This window comes from Pundamilia nyererei, unplaced genomic scaffold (genome assembly GCF_000239375.1).
Source record: "Pundamilia nyererei isolate P.nyererei 1_Seehausen unplaced genomic scaffold, PunNye1.0 scaffold00023, whole genome shotgun sequence".
NCBI lineage: Eukaryota > Metazoa > Chordata > Actinopteri > Cichliformes > Cichlidae > Pundamilia > Pundamilia nyererei.
In genome coordinates, this window is record NW_005187424.1 from 2,724,985 (window position 1) to 2,744,897 (window position 19,913).

The following is a 19,913-nucleotide window of genomic DNA, read 5'->3' on the forward strand; positions in this document are numbered from 1 at the left end:
ATACACACACATACAGACACAAGCAAACACGCAGAACATGTGTCCATTCACTCGTAAAATACGATTACCCGCACATGTGTTGTTGTTGACTTCATCAGCTGACGGCCCCATTTCTGCGTTCTGCCCTTCTCCCTCCACGATCCGAAGCTCCTCCTGAGAAATCCCAGTGTGGGACAGTCCTACAGAGCAGGACTCTGACTGGAACTACAGGAGCACAGCAGAGTGGTGAACAGTCCTCAGATTTTTAAACAGTTACATCATTTACTCATTTAGTTGTCTACCAAAACATTTTTCACTTATTGTATATGATAACGAGGGCTTTATTTTGCATTTCCCTCTTCATTTGAGCGCCACTATTGCATTCATTGTAGAGAAATAACACATTTCTAAATATAGTCACATATTTCAGATGTAGTTGGAATTCTCTCAAAGGCAATTTTAATGACGGGTATGGGTTATTTCTTGGTAATTTCTTCATTAAATAAGTGGATAAAAGGTCTGGAGATGATTCAGAGTTTGGCCCTTGTACTTGGAGGCTGTTTCTATAAATACAGAAAATGCATCAAAGGAAACTTAAATGGTAAAAGAAGTTCTTCTAAAATTGAAAAAAAAATACAAAATACATCTATCAGTTGGAGAGAAGGCAGGAATATTAGCAAAAGTAACAGTTTGGTGCCATCTGAGTGAAGTAAACGTCTACACTGGTGACACAGCGCTGTATGATGGCAGGATCCTTTCTTTACATTCGAGATAAGTGATTGGTCAAAGCCACTGACCAGCATGTTTGTATGGCCAGAAAACCCTAAATCTATTGAGAGGGTACATCGAGTTCTACAAAAATGTTACAAATGTTAAGAAGCCTTAGAACAGCGTGTAATTCAACTCTTTTTGTAAACACCTAAAATCACAAAAATTGTGACGGCAACTGTATACAGAAGTAAATCCTACACTGTGAAAACTAACTGAAATAACTATAGTGTGTTTTTCACTACCTTTTCATACTGCTGATCCTCAAAGGAGATTTTGGCAGTGCCCGACTGCCTCACTCCGGAGCCGTAGTCGGGAGCCTCCTCATCAGCTGGAGGGAAACACAAAGAACCTTCACCTCACTCCCTCCAGAAATCACACACAGCTTGTCCCGTCAATCGCTTCAACGATCGTGAGTCTGAGGATTTGAGCCTTACCTGATATGGCCTGTACTGCCACCCTAAGGAAGCCCTTTACCTCTCCCTTCTCACTGACAATGGCCACGCGATGGACGAGCGGAACCGGGTACAGCAGATTACTCAGATAAACAAAAGCCCTGCATGGGAAGCCAAAGAGAGAATAAAAGGGGAAAAAAAAAAGCATTAACAAGAACCAGACCAAGGAGACGTGCCACATTTGATAAAAATCACTGGACTGGACAACAGAACACAGAACTGCAAAGCAACCAAACAGAAGCTGGGACTGCTCTTGCGACGGCCATGGCTGCCCTTTACTATTGCTTTGGAGTGGGCTTATCCTTATCATCCAATAATGACTATATAATCAGGTCAATAATGGGTCACATGCAATAACCCTAAACTTTTGAGTTGTACTGATGAAGGATAGTGAGGCTAAGGAGCATGTATGCAAGGCTAAACTTTCAATTCTTTTTATTAACTTTAAAAATTAGAACCCAGCTCAAGACTTTGCTGGATAGCAGATGTTTTCGTCGTAAGCAATGAATTCATTTTAATGCATTGCTTTATGATCACATGCTATCATGACAATGACTCTATATAATGTATAAAGCCAAACTGAGAACTTAAAGCACTTTGCTACAGACTATGTTTCTTTGAGAATAGAAATTTGGGAACAGCTGCATTAGAAATGCTTTTCTTAAAAATAATAGAATAACTGATCCACATTTTTCACAAGCCAATAGGGATAGACATTTAAGGGTGGACAGCGTAAAAAAGGACAGGCTTATGACAAGATTGGTGAGGTGCAAATAAGGCATGCTCAGGACAAAAAAGGTGAACAAAAATGCTTTCAACTTTTTGACTCAAAAGGAATCAAAAGCAAATGGAACAGAAATCATCATACGGAACATGGCTCAGCTTGAATCAAAACTGCCAACAGCTTCATAGACTGTATGCTACATCAAAAACCAACGAATGACATCAGAAATCAAAGTGCACCTCCTGGGCCGGAGTGGTAATTTGTACAAAATAGGGGTACGAGTTCATCATCAGACGTATTCACGTAAAAACCGACAAAAAAAAAAGAAGGTCAAAATGAAAAGACTTGTGCTCTGGCATGCCTAAAAGAGACAGCTGCTGCAGAAACCAGCTCTTTCATCTTGAGATTTTGAGTCTTTGTTCGAACACCACTTAGCTCAAAAATTTTCAGATTCTTTCAACTGTATTCAGGTTTCACAGCACGGTGAGAACATTTCGCTGTTTGTTCCTCTTACTATGCACATCAGACATCTATCTACTTCTTGAGCTGCATCAGTGCTTTGGGGAGTCAAAAGTCCTTTTTCTTTTTTATAAGCCACTATGATTTGACATACACCTCAAACAGCCGTTCAGCGTCAGCACTGCATAGAAACAAGAAGCGTAAATGGACCCACTCTGGACTGAATTTAAGAAGAATTTAAGTAAGAGTGAGACGCATCAAGCCACTGTATACCCCCACCCCAAAAGCAAAGAAAAATAAGCATTTAGTTGAAAGAGAGATTAAAGATAAAAAGGAAAAGATGGACCTTAAAATCCAGAAATGTCTACTCCAGTGTCCGCATGGTGTGGTACTCAACATTTTCAGCTCAAGATTTAGAGATACTGTGACAGCTAAGGCAAGACACTAAAGGGTCTGGTTTGACTTTGAGCAGTAAGCAAGTGTTTAAGGAAATCAGTAAAAGGAAATACCACAATTAAAAAAAAATGTAGGAAAAGTTGTTTTCCAAATTTCGGTTGCAGCTTTCCAACTGAAATGCTTCATGCCAGTGTTAACACTGAACCAGCAGATCTCTGAGGTGGACAGTAATTTGGAGAAGACTTCAGTTTGACTAATTTCCCCTTCAAGGTCATCTCCTTGTGTAACCTTAGAGTGCTGGCAGTGTAGCGTCTATTTGAATCACTCTTTGGATGGCTGATGGATGACCACTTTCACCTGAAGATTTGCCATGGACTTTATGAAAATTAGGTCACTACGTTCATGTTCAGGATTATCCTTAATAAAGAGAGCTGGATATCTATCTACAACCCAAAGACCAAAGAGCTTTTTTCAGTGGAAGAGTGTCCAAGAACTAAGTCAGTCTCCTGGATTAGGAGATGCTGCAGGGCTGAAAACATGAGCCAGCATCCAAGGGCCAAGCCTGCGGTTCCACTAGTAACCACTTATCCTGATTCCAAAAGCAAGTCAATCCCTACTGACTCCCATGTTAAAATGCTATTTTAATGTTGACCTCTGTGATAAAGACCATCCAATAAATTTCTGTACCAATTTTGATGAATTCAAGCATTACAACCTCCGATATGATCACTATGGGGTCCAAATAAACAACATAGCAGCTGCCAAAATGCAAATAATGTAGCTTCAAAATGTCAAATTAACAAAATACAGTGCACTGACTGGAAATGCAAAGTTTTACTTTAACATCCAGTGGCATCTGAGAACAAGCTGAACTGTGGTTTTGGGCCAAATAAAGACAGTCTTGGTCATATAAACATTGCTGTCATGCTGGAAGCTATCCAGAGGTGCACAAAGAGATAACCTTACAGGGGTGTTTGGCAAAAATCAACTTAGGTATGCTTTGCTTTTTAATTTTTATGGAGAGAATCACTTTAAGATCACACCTCATGTTTGCCACATAAAATAACAAAGCACACTATGGTTATATTTTGTGTATTTATGCATACCCAGCCCACAACTCAAGGAGGGCTATGTGAAGATATACACGCTATTATTCACTGCATTTCCAAGAATACTGTTCCATCTACCCTGATGTTTGCCAAGGGAAAGGGACCTTGCATCTCAGCGTGAAAGAGCTAGTTTCCTCCATCAGCATGCTCCTGAAACCTCACCAACCTTCCCACTACACTGAATAATGGTGAGCGGTCGTAAAAGGGATCCAGGCCTTCGCTGGAGCCTCGGCAGAGCTCTCTCTCATCATCATCATCATCATCATCATCATCATCCTCTACCCCGAGCTCGGAGCTCGGGTCGTCCAAAAAGATATCATCGTCCAGGTCGTCCAAATCCTCCAACTCCTCCTCCTCCCCGCGACCCTCCCGCTGCGAGTCAGCCAGCTCAGTAATTTCAGAGGTGGAAAGGGTCGGGGATGGGGTGGGGTCACTCATGCGCTCGCTCATGCATGTGTTGAAAATGGGATTTCTGGTGCAGCCAGAGACATGGGAACTAGGTTAGTACAGTTAGAGAGAAGGGACGCACTGATCCACAGGAGAAAACCTTCTTCCCTCTGAGTCAGAAACAGCTTTTATTGTTTGTTTCAGTGTTGAGCAAAGAGCAGAGAAAGAGAAGACAGATGGGAGACTGCAGAAAGCTACAAATGTTGTGCTGATCGTGGGATATAGATGTCAAAAACAAGTATTATTTCACCTACACAGGTATTCACTGTAATTTGCCCAGTCCTCATGCGCAGATTTAACCGCACATGTAAGTTTCTGCTTGGTGAGTGTCAGGGGAATTCAAATTTACTGTTTTAAGTACAGATTTTTACACATGCGTATTAAAAGAAGAGGCTAAGATGAATAAAATGTAAAGAAGGCAATTCAAGGAATGCGCGCTCTTGCAGGTAACTGTAATCTAAACTGTTAAAAAAAAGTGAGCAGGGGAAGGAACCAAAGTTAATCATGCCAAGTAAGCCAATCATCAAAGGAGCTCTGTCCCATGATTGATCACTTTTTAAGGGATCACATGCAAAGAACCTCCTTAAATGACAGCTTCAGTTCTATAGACCGAGGGAGTCCAACTCCAGTCCTCAAGGGCCAGTGTCCAGGTTTTAGATGTGTCCTTTATCCAGCACAGCTGATTTAAATGGCTAAATTACCTCCTCAACATGTCTTGAAGTTCTCCAGAGGCTGATAATGAACTAATCATTTGATTCAGGTGTGTTGACCCAGGGTGATATCTATAACCTGCAGGACGCCGGCCACTGAGCCCTGGAGTGCCCCCACTCCTGCTGTAGACAGTGCTGTTTGACACCATATTTGCTCACAAAATGAATTCTGGTGACCAACCTGTTAACAGGCACTTGTTAACAGGCACTTGTTACAGTTGGATTTACTCCCAGCAATCACTGGATTACTGTAATGGTACTCTATATGCTGCAACTGAGCTTTGGCAGTGAATATTTATGTGTGTGAAATAAGATCATTTGCTCACGGGCTTGCTTAATTGCATCTAAAGGTAATGACAGAAATTAAACGTCATACAGATTTCATTTGAAAATGGCCAGTCACTTTGAGTTATCACATCAGCCACATATGTACAAAGTGAGCTTGTATATAGTTATGCATTAATTCAACCCATCAGTTCTCGACAGCAGCTACATTTTTTAAATTTTTTAAACTGCAAGTGTAAAGGATATAGTGTAAAATAGCAGTAAACTATTAAAAGCATTGAAAACATCAAATGTTGTGCATCTGGATAAATATACACCTGCTTTCACCTTTATAATATGGACAGACAGATTGAAAACCTGAAAAAGAACAGCTCAAGGGCACAGTTTCCAATGTTTCCATGTCTTGCAGGAGCTGAATAACATTAAAGGCTGGAGTGAGACGCTTAATATTACATAACAGGTGCAAGTGAGAGAGCGAGAGCGAGAGAGAGACACTGGGAGGCCATGTGCCAAGGTGGAAGAGAAAGAAACAACAGGTTTTGAGTAGGAGGGCTGACGAAATGTTTTTCTCAAATCTTGCATAGATGATTTTCCCATTGATGTAGAAAGCTCTGTCATTAGCTGGGATGTATTGTTATCAAATGTATTTGATACTGTTACTTCAGTTTGTACTGGCAGGTTTTATAGTGGCTGAAATACAAAGTTTGACAAGTAGGGACACCAGACTGAATGAACTGCAGATAATTAATGCAGGTGTCCCCATCATTTCGGAGTACACTCCACACACAGTAAAGCCGCATTTCCAACCCAAGTGCCTGGAACTTTAACTCTCAGGAACGACGTCCTGCAAGTGGAAAAGTGGACAGCAGCCTCCCTATATCCTAAATTTCTGATAGCTATGGCTAATACTGGTCTTTTTGGCCTCTGTATTTCTTATTCCTGTTGGACTCAGTATTTACCTGCCAACCAGGCGGAACCAGGGGAAGCGATCGTAAAAGGGGTCACCTCCCGTCATCACATTTTCACAGTCCTCCACAGTACTGTTGGGCACATCAGCAGCACGATCATACATTTCTCTCATCAGATCTAGCCTCTGCCTGCAGAAAGCACCAACAATGAAGACATAAAAAGAAACAGAGCAGGGTGTTAATGAGAAAAAGTAAACAGCTTGGAAGAAATAAAATAGCACTGAGGAAGACACTGAAGCATGGCTCTTTTTTTATTGCTGTTCGATATTAGGTTGGTAGATATTTTTAATTTGGAAGTGCAATTATTGAAGCGAATGTTTGCAATAAAAGAAACTGACTTACAAACTGAAGAGCACTAAAACAAGAGTTTCAGTGCGACACTTAATGAATTTTTGATTACCAAGATAAGTTTAAGATTTTGTTCATCAAAGACTTGCGTGCATGTTCAGCCACCTTAGTTTTTCTAATGTCCAATAGTGAGTTGCTCCATTCTTCTGATCTTGCACCTCCACTGCCACGATAGTACGTGGGAATTGTCGCTTCTCTCTGTCTTTAGTTGCCTCTGGGGGCAACAGGTCAGGAGGCAGGGGGGAGTAAAGAGTGTCTGTCAGCAACGCAAACTGGAACTGCACCTGCAGGGGAAGAACGAGTATGCTCAAAGAGCCGTTTCACAGCGTAGACCTGTGGATATATTCATCAGTCTAAATGACATTTCTAACCTTCTTCTTAAGTTCGACACTGATCGCATTAGCCTCCTTCAGGAAGATGGCATTTCCCCATAAGAGATCACGCAGCGAGGTGAACTGGTAGCATCGCCATTTACGGAAACTCCACACAGCCAGCTCTCTTTCCCTCTCCGTCCACTGCACTGTAGGCCAGAAAGAGGACTCGATGAAGGTATGATTATCCCTAATATAGATTTATAAATGTGTCTTTGTATTAATTGTTTTTACCTTCTTCTTCCGGTTCCTCCTCTTCTTCAGGGCCTTCTGGGTTATAACGGTCTACTTGCTTCTGAAGAGCCTCCAGCTTGCTTTCGTAATCCTAATAATTTATAATTAAAGTTTTAAATACATGAACAAGCCATTCAGGAAAATGAATTAATCATTAATAACTGGTGAAATGAAAGGCCCCAAAAAACTGCATTTAGACTTAAAGCGGAAAAATGTGTCGCGGCGTACAACTGTGCATACTGTGCAAATGTGTCTGTTATGTAATCCCAGGTATCGGTTCTTTCTCCTGCTGAGTAATATTTGTGAGTTGCAAAATTGCCTAGAAATTCCAGTAAGGTGAACTTTGCTTCACATTTGATCTGAAAACACCATCATAATTTTTTTATTTGGTATTTTCTGTAAATCTGCTCACTGATAATACAGTTTATATAATATAAACAGTAGATACCAATACTGAAATATACGAACTGCAGCTACATCTGTGTGTAAGACAGTTCAGATAGATTTTTTTGTTGGTTTTACTTTAATGATTACTGCTGATAGCAGTCAAAGCTGAACTCTCATTACCATACCAGTCTTTGCTGCTCTAGAAGGTTGCTGGCCTCCTCTCTTTCTTTGCGATACTGATCTTCCAGCTCCTGCAGCCTGAGGACAAAAAAACAAAGTGAACAAAAAAGACTTGATGTAGGTGGGTGATGCCCTACCTCACTGTGTGTTTTTAAGCCATTGATACTGAGAAAGAAGCCTCAGGCTTGGGTAAAGTGGCAACTTCGGTCACAGGACCACAAAAGCAAATTCTCACTCCATCTGTAGTCATCTACATTTGGAGATATGGAAGTTATGTCCTGACTTCTCCACCTTTCCTGAATGCAGGACCCCAGCACAGAAAAGATCAGACTTTAATGACAGTAGATATATACGACTTTGATTTGAGCATGAAAATGAGGAACTGGATTGGAGGTGGGTTACAAAGCAGCCAGTAGCAACAGTGGGGATAAAGATATATAGATTATGCACACCATGTAAGAGTCCATGGTTACACTGTTTTTAACCTCACTGCTTTATCTGATGCTTTTTCTCTAATACATGAAGACTGGCTCATAAATTGCTCAGAAGTCTCAGACTCAGAAAATATTAAAAAGTAACTGAATGCAGTTTTAGAAATAGCTGCGGGTCTCTGGAGTGGTACCCTCGAAGACTGTTAAATTAAGACACAAGCTTAACTGCTGAGCCCAAATTAGAACAAAGTCCAAAAGAAAAGAAGAAGATCCAAAACATGTGGAAACAACGTAATCCAAAGCACAAAAATGTGGCAGGAACAAACAGAGCGAACAAAAATGAGCAGGCTGAGGAGACGACAGAACTATTTATAGACAGGGATTGATTTCTGACGTAAAACAGGAAAGATAGGAACGACAATCAATCATTCAAATCTACTCTAAGAATAAAAATACACATTTTATTCAGTTTATCTGTGCATTGGGACAAACTGTTTCCTTATTGCACCTTGCAATAGGTATAGCAAAATCTAGAAGAATTGGTGCAAACCTGGTCCTTTTTTTATACTAACTGTTACCTTAAGTTCCAGAAATGGACTTTTACTGTATCTTTATTCCTGAAGGCATACCTCTGTTCCATTTCTTGCTTCATGTCAATGCCCTGTTTCTCCAACAGCTCCCTCTGAGCGAAGGCCCAGTCCACAGGCTCAACAGGGGTTTCGGCACATGGGTTCTTATCCCTGTCAGCCCGGGCCTGTACAGGGTGGTTAAAACGGAAGACGTGGCTCTTCCCCAGGATGATGCGATTTCCTGCAAGGGCATCACATCAGATCAGAGAGTACAAGTACAAAATCTATGCATATAATGTTTGTGCTAGTTATGGCACAGGTTGCACCTACCTGATTTCAGAACAGTGGGTTCTGTCACCCTCTTTCCATTAACGTATGTCTCAGCTCCTTCACAAGGCTCAAGGATTACTGCTGCTCAGGAAAAGAAAATTCCATATGAGGCTTTGCTGACAACATTACAGCAATGTTTAACTTTGATGTGCACAGATACAAGTCTCACTTTCTCCCATTGGGCCAGTAGAACTAGTGAAGGTGCAGTGCTCGTCCTTTATGAAGTGACCACTGAGGACTATATCCTGGCGACTGCTGGCATCTAAACGACCGACCCTAAAATACATAAAAGTCAGTATGAATATATATAAAAGCAAGTTAATAACACACTTCATCTATGTAACATTTAGTCCTTTTTCATTTAAAGGGACAGTTCACCTCAAACTCAAATGTAGTCTTTTTCCTCCTGCATGTCGTGCTTTTTATTCATCTAAATTGTTGGGCTATACAGATGTGCTGAAAGCACCTGAAACCAAACCCCAATCCCAAAACACAGTAACAATGTTTGTTTTCGGAAATCATGACCTGGTTACTTTAAAAATTCACAAACGTTACTGTGAACAGTTCAAAGCTACACCATCAGATCGTATCACTGTGCAGAAGAAAGCGTCCATCCACCGTGACAAGAGGCTCATGGTGGTGACAGTGTCACAGGAAGTAATCACTGATGGCCTCCTCCTTAGCTGGGCTACATCATTAGCCAGCCACACCTTTACTTTGGCTGATGAATCCATAGAAAAAAAAGAATTCTGTCAGGTAGCTGCTCACATCAAGCTGAGTGAATTTCTTTTAGTAACCAGGCTGTGATTTCTGAAGAGCGACACTTCTGCTACTTCTCCTTTTGAAATCACATCAGTGTGACAGAGTACGATCACATAGTGGCTAATTGAAGCTAGCATCTAAGCCCATAATCTCATCAGGAAGGTGTTCACTGAGGACAGGGACCAAGAAATCCGCCTTTTCTTTTTAACAACTACAGGAATTCTCATCCACTTACTGCCTATTAAAACCATTACAGCTTTATGGCATGTCCATCTTTCATATACAGTTTATGTATATGAATATATTCATTTAAGAAATAAATCAGTGTATGTAGTGAAAAAAAACAAGTACTAAATACAATACAAGGGTCAAAATGGGCGACAAACCACAATCTCCTGGCTGATAAACCTGTGACCAACCTTCTGTGGAAAATGTGAGTCTCTAAATGGGGACCACTGGCGGAGAACATTTAGTGCCAGTGAGGCACAGGCATCTGACACAACATTATATGACGCCATGTGATGAGAACATGTTTGCAATGCAGGCCTGTTGTCTCTTGAAGTTAGATTAGCATAAAAACAATGTCCTTTTTTAATCAGTATCGTTCTAATACAGCAGTTCTTAAACTTTTTCTGGTGTGCCCTCATCATAAGCTGACCCCACACTTTTTATGAGTCATTCGCAATAATATGGGAGGCATCTAATAATAAAAAGGATGCAAGTGGGGTTTTAATTAAATAAAGGTCATCATGACAGCTTCAGCAGACTTTACTTTCTACATAAATCACATTTGTTTACATCGCATTTTCTCCTGGTCTCCCCTGCAGTGGTTTTGTCCTCTCAGGGTGAGAACCACCTTCCTCTTATTACGCTGTAAAATGTCAGCCTCTAACCTGGTGATCCCGTCTTTGATATAGTACAGCAGGCACTCAGACATCAGAGGGTCCTCGTTGAGGTTCACCAAATGAGGCGTCTGACACAGAACGGGGAATATTTCACTGTTAACTTTCGGTAAGCAATATGCATGAGTCATTGAACATCCATATGTTATTTACATTATAACATATGTCAGCTGTGCACAACAGGTGGTCTGAAATACAAGCTCTCCCAGTAAGAAACATCAAACAATCAGCAATAGTTAAAACCATGCAGTCACTCCCCACAGCGTCCCAGCATGGAGTGTTTAATGAAGTCAGATGTTTTGGGGCTGCAGGCAAGCAGCCATAAATCACTGAAATTAGGGCACTGCTATTATCTTTTCCCCCATGTTTACACCCATGGCTGCCTTCGGTGCAGTGAGGGAGTGTTTGAAGTGAGTAATGAAGTAGATTTAGGATAACACTTAATGAAACAGTGAAACTCTCGTCTGATCTGCCTCGACGAGGCTCGAGCACTCATCAGAGGAGACACTTTAAACACTTCAGAGCTACAAACCTCGTTGGGGGAAAACAGCCCGACTGTGTCGATAAACACGGGCTCGGGCTTTCTAGGGCTATCAGTGGGCTTTGGGGGTAAATAAACAAGCACAGCAGTGAATAATCGAAGCGGTAAGGATTATATCACAGTGGTTTTGGAGAAGTAGAATACATCTTTTACCTTCTTTGGAGAGAACACACCAACTGTTCCACCATCTTCTCGCATTGCTACACCCATTTCGGCCAGCAGGGCCTCTCTGTTGACGAATATCATCAGCATACCAAGTGAGATATTTTTTTAATGTAAATATACTTTTTTTTTCAACATTGATTCAATGAGAAATGTTCCTAAATAAAGCATAGACCCAATATTATTCTGGAAGTGGCACCAATTGCTCTATACTCAGATCACCGAAAGCTTTTATTTTTGGCCAAACAGTTACTTTGCCAGATTAGCTCAATCTGATCACAGAACCACAGCTAGACGTCACTGCTTCTGCAATCCTGTAACCTGAGGACATGCCACATCAGTTTGGTTTTCTTGTTGATTATAGCTTAGCCTGTAGTAGGTTGCATTTGGTGCAATATGACGTTATTCCTGATTTGAGCCCAGAATCACAACGTTAACACAGCGTTTCCTGATGGCCGCTGTGGTGTAGGTGAGATTATCCAGCCTGTGACTTTAATCTCAGAACACCAAGGTTTCTTATGCTTTTTTATCTTTAGTTTTTGCAGGTTTTGACTTTAATATCTTTAATGTCCTTGAAACTTTGAATATTTACTACTAACCTTAGAGAACTTTTTTATTTTTTATAAAACTTTTATAAAACTTTTATAAAAACAAAAAAAAGTTTGTTTTTTAAAGAAATATATTTTCCTGCAAATGAACAACTGTAATCTTGGAAATTTAGAAATTTTAATTCAGGAAATTGTCCTTTTTTTCCTTTGAATATTACCTCTCTCATCTTACAGCATTTAAGTTTTTGTATGTGTGTTGTAATCCTCCTGTGTTTCTCTTTTCTTGAATTATTAGGATGTTGTTCCTGTTTTGGCATCTTTAGTATTTCCAAAGTTTCATCTTAAAGAGGAATTTAAACAATGCAATAAAATAAATTAAAATAAAACTAAGCATCTGGTTGTCTTACCTTTCCATTCTAATGGCTTCTGTTCTGCGAAGTTTCTCTTCCCAGGTCTCATTGAGCTCAGCGATGATTTTCTCTGTTTCCTGACGTTAAAAAATAAAAAAGTGTGGCCATAATCATTTAAATAATAACTATATCTGGACTTAACGCAAAGAAACATCCAAATTCAGCAATGAAGCAATAGAATTCCAGTATTTTATTAGCTTACTTAATTGCTTACTTTTTTAAGTAGCAGAAATTAAATGACCCATATCTGTGATTTCATTAGATGACCTTATGTTGGCATGTAAAAAAGGGTGTGAATATAATGTCTTTGTGCCATAATGTAGAGCTTCACTGAGTATTAAAATGGCCGAAAGAACCAGGGACACAGATAAAGGGGGGCCTGGGGTGACCCTGCTCTGCTTGTCCTCCTTGGTGCATCATTTTAATTATAACTACACTGCTCATAAAAAGCTTGATTGGCATTCACCAGAGAACACGAGAATTGGTAGGTGTCCCAGTGGAGCCCCATTCTCTTCACAGATGAGGTTCACACCGAGCACGTGTGACAGATGCCACGGCGTCTCGAGCCTTTTTCACGTCTGTCACATGTGCTCGGTGTGAACCTGTGAATAGAACTGGTTGCCAGTTCTGCTGTTCTTTGATGAATTCAGTTGCATTGTGGTGGGCTGTCCCACAAATTCTTTGCAAAAATGCAACGTGTACTGTGTTTGCATCGATAAAATTCAGAATTTTCACAATATGCTCAGTGTGTAATGGCCTTAGTCTGAGTTTTGGTCAGAAATATGCGCGCGGAAGCCTGTTGGTGGTCATTTTGTTGGGCTCTGGGAATTTCTGAAGACCCATTTGTTTTTAGGAAATCATGTTTTGGGTTATAATCTACTGGAAATACTCAGAAAGGCAAAAAGTATAAAAGACCAATTTGGTTTTTTGAACTTTTTTATTGAATCTGCCCACTATTAGAAAGACTCTGAACCTCAACAAATGCTTGGTGAATCTCACTGAAGTTTTATTTCCTGACTGTGTAAGACTGGGGTGGGGGTTAAACTGGGTTTTGTGCTCACCTTCAGCCTCTCGATGGCCTCCTCGCTGCCTGGGCTGAACATGATGCGATCGTGCAGACTGGCAATAGATCCGGCCCGACTGGACAAGGCTGAGAGAGATGGAGAGGGGCTCATCCCCGTCATGGCATTGGTCACTGTGGAGAGATCATCCCTTTGATTCACAGCTTGGCCTTTATTGTTATTGTTCTTGTAATCGGATATGTCTGCCAGGGTGGGACGGGGCGTGGGGAGTGGGGACAGGAAGCGGGGATTGGGGTAATCGATAACAGGGAGTAAAAGAACGGAGAAATGCAGACAGAAAAGGAAGAGAAGAGAATAGAAAAGAAAGAAGACACGTGTCTTGAAACAAATCTAACTTACAGAGAGAAATTTGAACTGGTAGCACAGAAGCGAGGGCAGCACCAGCAGAAAGCCACAGACAACTCAAATGATGCAACAAGGAGGCCATCCAGCCACAAGACGACTCAACGAAAATGTAGCTACCATACAAAACTTCAAGCACAGCGTGATATGCAGAACCATTGAGAAACTGTTCGAGCAGCATGAGAAAAGATTTCCATTACTCATTCCCATTCAAGCATCTCTACCAAAAAATTAAAAACTGTCACCAGTTATGGAAAACAACAAAGTACGTGAGCTCTGCAGAGCCTGTGTGCGCAAACACGATGACTCATTTTTAATGGCGTCTTATTTTCTGCACAGAACATTAGAAAGCCAGAACTCTCAATTAAGATTATTATCTAAAAGCAGCAAGATGCATTTACTGCTCAGCATGCTTTGCTGAAATTATTAATGTCAAACAAATTACTGGAAGCAGAAATCCATTTCTCTGGTAGAGGATCAGACACAGCGATGAGTTTGTCTGATTAGCTTTGAATGAAATTTCTGGGTAAATCTATTATTAAAGTAACACATAAAAAAGGGCCCCTTATATTTTTCTGTTCAGAGCTTTATCTTGGATTTATCGTGGCACCTGAAAGGCCTGAGCAGAAAGCAATAATAACAACCTTGCTGCTGCTGCTGCTATGGCAACACAGAGCAATAAACTGGCCAAGTGTATCACACCCATCCATCTGGACAGGCTTCGGCTCGCCAAGATTGATCACATAATATTGCCTCTGCGGTTAATTAAGTTGTGTATTATGGAAAGACTGTAAAAATCTATGGCATGAAAAGTGCAGAAGACCTAAAAGATCCACTATTATGTAAGTGATTATATGTCTGAAGACTACATCATCACCCTCATCTTATCGTTCCTCTGTGCCCTGTTATCCTGCCTGCCAACAGGCGTTGACAGACTGATGATTCGTAAACTGTAAAGGGAAATGTAACAAGGTAATTATCCAAATATCTTTTTAAAGTAGAGACATTTTCTTTCTCTTAAAAGTTCTATTTTTTACAAATGACCTTTTTCAGGGAACTTGAGAACTTAGGGATCTAACACAGGAAAGGTGTTATATCACCTGGTCCACTTTTATATAGCTTTATAGCTAAAACAGGATAAAAACATTTTTTTATATGTGCTGCTGCCAGTGTGGTCTTTAAAAAGCCCTTAATAAACATACGGAGCTGTACTATAATTTTTAAAAAATACATAGCTTACTTCTGTTCAAATTATATTGCTACTATTGACCAACTATACTGTACGTTTTCTTTAATTTATTCATTATAAAATACAAAAAAAACCCCACTTGGAATAATGTTTGAAATGGAGATAAAGGCAGCATGATTTTCAAATCTCATAAACGCATATTCCATTAACCCCAGAACACTAAATATTTAAACTGAGACTTTTTACTCTTTCATGAGAATATTTGGAAGGAAGAAACAATTAAGAGGAAAAAATTAAGGGAAATATCGCTGCTAATAAGGTTAACTGGCAACAGGTTAATAACAGGACTATAATCCTCAATCAGACAAGGAAGGAACGTTTTCCTGTTAAGAGTGCAGAGGGGATGCTACACAGTGGGAAATCACCCTATCCCAATGTTTTTGATTGTGCTGCTGCCATCAAGTTCAAGATGAGGTCATCTTTTTCTTAGACTGTTTTATTTTGTTAATTGAAAATAAAAATATGTTTATGAGATTTGCAAATTATTGCATTCTGTTTTCTCACAACATCCAAACTTTTAAGTTTGTTTATTGAGGTTTATTCAGATTTTTATTACATCGTTATCTATTTTTTAAATGCTTTGTGAATATATTGCTTAGAATATATTAGGGGATTTAATTATTTACTGCACTGCATTGCATGTGTCATTAAATCTTTTTATGTGATATTTGTGTTTTCTTGCCGGAAAAATAAAGCACGTCGTACACAGACAGACCTGCCAGGGGAAATGGATGTCACAATTTCTACGTCAGGGAAATTAAAGATGAAATGAATCCCATTATGGTGCACAAGCTTCCATACTATATTGCTCCGCTGACCTATCAGTGCATCTATAAAGTCATACTCAGATCTCTACAGCACCATAATATAGCAAAGCATGAATAGGGATGGAAAACATGCTGTTTGTATTTCATTAACATTAGCTTCTCGCGTTTCACTAAAAATCATGTAAAACAATCAGAACAGTTCCTTTGGTGCTGCAGAGAACATTGAAAAACCACTTTAACACTGCCACATTAATCAGCTGCAATTCTAAGCTGCAAAGCCAGAAAGCAAGAAACAGAAAACACACATTTCAAACCCTCGATATCAGCACCAGACGCTCGATATGCTGGGAGAAGAGACAGAGAGACAGCACAACACCTTTAGTTAAATTCTCCACAGGTAAAAATGTTCATTTAGCTATTGGTGAACACCTGAGCACTGCAGTCTTAACATGCTCTATGCGCTCCAAACATTAATCCTGATCTTTCTCTGGGAAAGGAACTGTGCATGGTTTCAAAATAATATAACATCCATCTAATACATCTGTTTGCAGTACTGCAGTAAAAGTGGTATCAAGATTAGAGATGCAATGAGCTAATACTATATGTTCTGGCCAAAATTATATATACTTTATAACTTATATAGATATAATTATATAAATTAACCAAAATTAGTGGATTACATTTTGGGAAAAACAAGTGTAATATAGTCTAAGCTAATGCATAGGAGAGGTGAGTCATGAGTGAGCATCAACCTCTAACGAAGTATCAAAAACTGCAGTTCCTTTAATGTCACCCTGAGGCTGGCTCCAAAAATGAATCAATCCCATGTTAAAATATTCATATATTCAAAAATGTTTACAGCCAGTTACAAAACAGTTTCGCCCTCTATAGATAATTTTTCTACTATAAATCAACTGTTCAACTTTGTGTCTTTGTGCAAACAGGCTGCTAGGATTCTCCTGCTGATGCTGTTTTACATTACTGAGCTGGAACTCTTGACCATATTTGTTTTTTTCGACCATTTTTAAATGATTTGAACAAATATATGGTTTGCTGTACAGCTCATCCAAAAGTTTTGTGTTCCACCAAACACACTATAAACTGTTCAGGTGCCTAAGAAAGGGAATATGATATCGGTGCTTGTGGATAACTGAGGCTGTGGTATCTGTAATGGTTTCTGACATAAAAAAGTGCTACTGAGATGATACCTAATCAAGATGAATTCACTTCCCAAAATAAGGAGATGTATAACTTGTGCTGTGTTATTTATGTAAGAGCACCCTGCCTGTCTAAGGACAGGAGTGGAGGCAAAACATTTCCTCTCACATAGCTGGTATGATGTGTTAGCTTCAGATGCTAATGCTAGAAACAACGCCTACACCATTTTTTCCAGCCTGTTTTTAGACACAAATGGGAGAATAATGCATTCGTGCCAAGTTTGGTCCTACTGCTGTCTGAAACCACTTGCTATCTATTCATTTTCATTAACTTCTTCCCACTGATTTTATTGCCCTGGCTGGTTCTTAATTTGCTTCTTGGCCTATTTGAACAGATCAACATGTCTGTGAGTACATCACGGCTTCTGTGAGCACAGGGAGAACAAATTTGTTTGTGAGTGGGCTGAGCTGAGGCTGACTCTTAAAAAAAGGGTCCAAGACCATTATGAACAATTTAAAATTCAATCTACAGATAATGGGCACATAAATCCAATGAATGGTCCCTTACTCTCAATGATGTCACCCAGACCTTGAGCAAAGAGGAGCTCTTTCAGGCGAGACACCTCCTCCTTCAGCTCACGCACCAATCGGTTGTTGGGATCCTCGTTAATGACAGCGTTACAGCGAATCTGTTTGGCACGGTCAGCATACCTGGGAATGCAAAAGATCACTGAGACACAGGTGTGTGAGGAGAAACACACACATATATACACAGTCATAATTCCCCCGACATCCCCGTCTCTGCAGCCCGGAGCGGCAGCTGCAACCCGTGAAGGATGTTTGAAGTGTGAAAGTGAGGCAAGCCTCTGAGGGAAACGTGGATTACACAATGCCTGCGTTTCACCAACACCGGTGTCCTTCAAAGCAACATTCACCAGCTGTGTGGGAGGAAAAATCTGCAGCACAAAATGTGCTGTCTGCTCTGTTTACCTGAGCGTGCTAAGGGTCTCATCGTAGTTGATATCAGCTGGACTCAGAGCAGCAACCATCGCAGTTCGAGAATTTCCCCCTGACAGAGAAGAACAGATGTAAATTTATGCTTTGAGTTCAGAATGTGTACTTGATTGTCACTAGTTCTGCATGAATGTGGTGTCAGGAAAATAGGAAAACACTCTGTCTGAACAAGTTAAAATTTAGATTTTGCTACACCCAAAAAATGTCATTTGATTACATATAGTACAATTACATAAGTACAACATAAATCTTACATTTAACAGAAAAGTTGTGGTTTGCATTAAAATGTAAAAGTGATTAGCTTTTGGGGTTCAGACGCACGATTTTCTGGAGGGATTCTTTTACATATCACAGTGATGTTAGAAATATTAGAGACATTCAATGCCTTTGAAAAACGGTGTTCATACCCAAATTTTCTCTCAGTAGCCAAGTCAAAACTGAATCTCGGTATGGAATGAAGCTTTCTGCCTTTTTCTTCTTTTTATTCTGTTTATAAATAAAAGACACACAAAAAGTCAGCATGAATTAATTTTTTATGTGTTTACTATAGGTTCAAATAAATAATGAATTAGGATAATAACATGTGAATCACTCACCTTATTCGGCCCAGAGTCCTAAAATGAAATGAGACAGTGGAAACTGTAATTTTTATCCAACACAAAATCGACTTCACTTTAAAAAATACAACAAATGGTTAATACAGACCATTTCTGCCAAAGCAGAGATGACTTTCCCCAGCGTGGTTAGAGATTTGTTGATATTTGCTCCTTCCTGTGACAGAACAGTAGGCAGATAAGGATTACGATGACAGTAAGCACAGACTGCTTTAACATGGATTTAGTCAGATAAATAAACATGATTTAAGATTTTTTTTTGTAGTGTTTTCACCTTTAGCCTGGTCCCTTTGGCTCCGGTAGAATCGGCCCTCTCACTGCCAGCTAAATCCACCAAACTGATTTTACTGACCTAAAACAGCACACACCAAATCAGTAGAATCCAATTAATAAGATGCAACACATGGGCTTTCAACAACACAAAAAAAGAATCAATAGGCATTCATCTTTATTATAGAGACAGGCCTTATTAAAAAAACAGCTTAAGAATTATCCTCATGACCTTCAAGGAGTCATTGATTTCCACGTCCCATCAAGACTTAAATCAGCGTCATCAGTCAGAGGGCAGATAAACCGAGACAGCAACTCGATGTTAAACAAATTCAGTGAGGATCAGACAAAAATCCTCTACCTTCTCGGTAGTGTTATCCATCTCTGTGTCGTGGCGTTTCTGGGTGAATATGATGTTGAAGACGGCGTGCGAGCGACTGCTTGTCTCATTCATGTTGGTGGCAGCCACAGTCCTGCACAGAGACAATGAATTTTAATTACTTTGTACAGTTCAGATTTTAGCCAGCAGGATGTGGGTTTAAGTATAATTTAATGAAAATGTTTTTTTTATATGACACACTCATAAAACACTATTCAAAGTAGAAATAGGTAGTTATATATAAAGCGTATTTTTAAAAAAAGTATATTTAGTGTAACAGCAGCTATGTTTAGGTAAACGTCATGGTCACTGTGCTTGTGTTTTATCCCCCAAACCTTATGACACTTCCCATCTTCATGCTTCCTGTTTTATTTTGATCATTCATTTTTTCCTGTGTCTATTGTCGTTTTAATATTTATATATAAATATTTAAATTGATATTAACTGTTCCCTTCATTTCCCTTCTGTTTTCACTGTATGTATTCATAGATGATCCGAGTGGATGTATCCATCCTTTACGGAGCCCCCCAGGGGACATGGGAGAAAAAAAAAATTAGGGAGGAA

The 19,913-nt window shown here is 39.8% G+C and overlaps 1 protein-coding gene across 13 annotated transcripts in view; it reads right to left on the reverse strand.

The window, feature by feature from the left end:
• Positions 1 to 19,913, reverse strand: part of kif1aa (kinesin family member 1Aa) — a 48,020-nt gene that overhangs the window by 13,158 nt on the left and 14,949 nt on the right. For 4 of the 13 annotated variants that reach the window (XM_013909346.1, XM_013909345.1, XM_013909344.1 and 1 more), the window contains exons 7-30: positions 19,332 to 19,443; positions 18,975 to 19,052; positions 18,792 to 18,857; positions 18,683 to 18,700; positions 18,494 to 18,572; positions 18,063 to 18,141; positions 17,641 to 17,783; positions 16,221 to 16,259; positions 13,537 to 13,739; positions 12,473 to 12,552; positions 11,509 to 11,584; positions 10,806 to 10,885; positions 9,320 to 9,426; positions 9,151 to 9,231; positions 8,881 to 9,061; positions 7,826 to 7,898; positions 7,254 to 7,344; positions 7,020 to 7,168; positions 6,754 to 6,932; positions 6,292 to 6,429; positions 4,057 to 4,362; positions 1,185 to 1,303; positions 993 to 1,099; positions 75 to 204 (exon numbers count right to left, since the gene is read on the reverse strand). In XM_013909346.1, coding sequence (XP_013764800.1) covers positions 75 to 204; positions 993 to 1,099; positions 1,185 to 1,303; positions 4,057 to 4,362; positions 6,292 to 6,429; positions 6,754 to 6,932; positions 7,020 to 7,168; positions 7,254 to 7,344; positions 7,826 to 7,898; positions 8,881 to 9,061; positions 9,151 to 9,231; positions 9,320 to 9,426; positions 10,806 to 10,885; positions 11,509 to 11,584; positions 12,473 to 12,552; positions 13,537 to 13,739; positions 16,221 to 16,259; positions 17,641 to 17,783; positions 18,063 to 18,141; positions 18,494 to 18,572; positions 18,683 to 18,700; positions 18,792 to 18,857; positions 18,975 to 19,052; positions 19,332 to 19,443 — 2,714 coding nt within the window. The remainder of the gene's footprint in view (positions 1 to 74; positions 205 to 992; positions 1,100 to 1,184; positions 1,304 to 4,056; positions 4,363 to 6,291; positions 6,430 to 6,753; positions 6,933 to 7,019; positions 7,169 to 7,253; positions 7,345 to 7,825; positions 7,899 to 8,880; positions 9,062 to 9,150; positions 9,232 to 9,319; positions 9,427 to 10,805; positions 10,886 to 11,508; positions 11,585 to 12,472; positions 12,553 to 13,536; positions 13,740 to 16,220; positions 16,260 to 17,640; positions 17,784 to 18,062; positions 18,142 to 18,493; positions 18,573 to 18,682; positions 18,701 to 18,791; positions 18,858 to 18,974; positions 19,053 to 19,331; positions 19,444 to 19,913) is intronic. The other 9 variants (XM_013909351.1, XM_013909355.1, XM_013909343.1 and 6 more) reach the window with 6 other exon arrangements.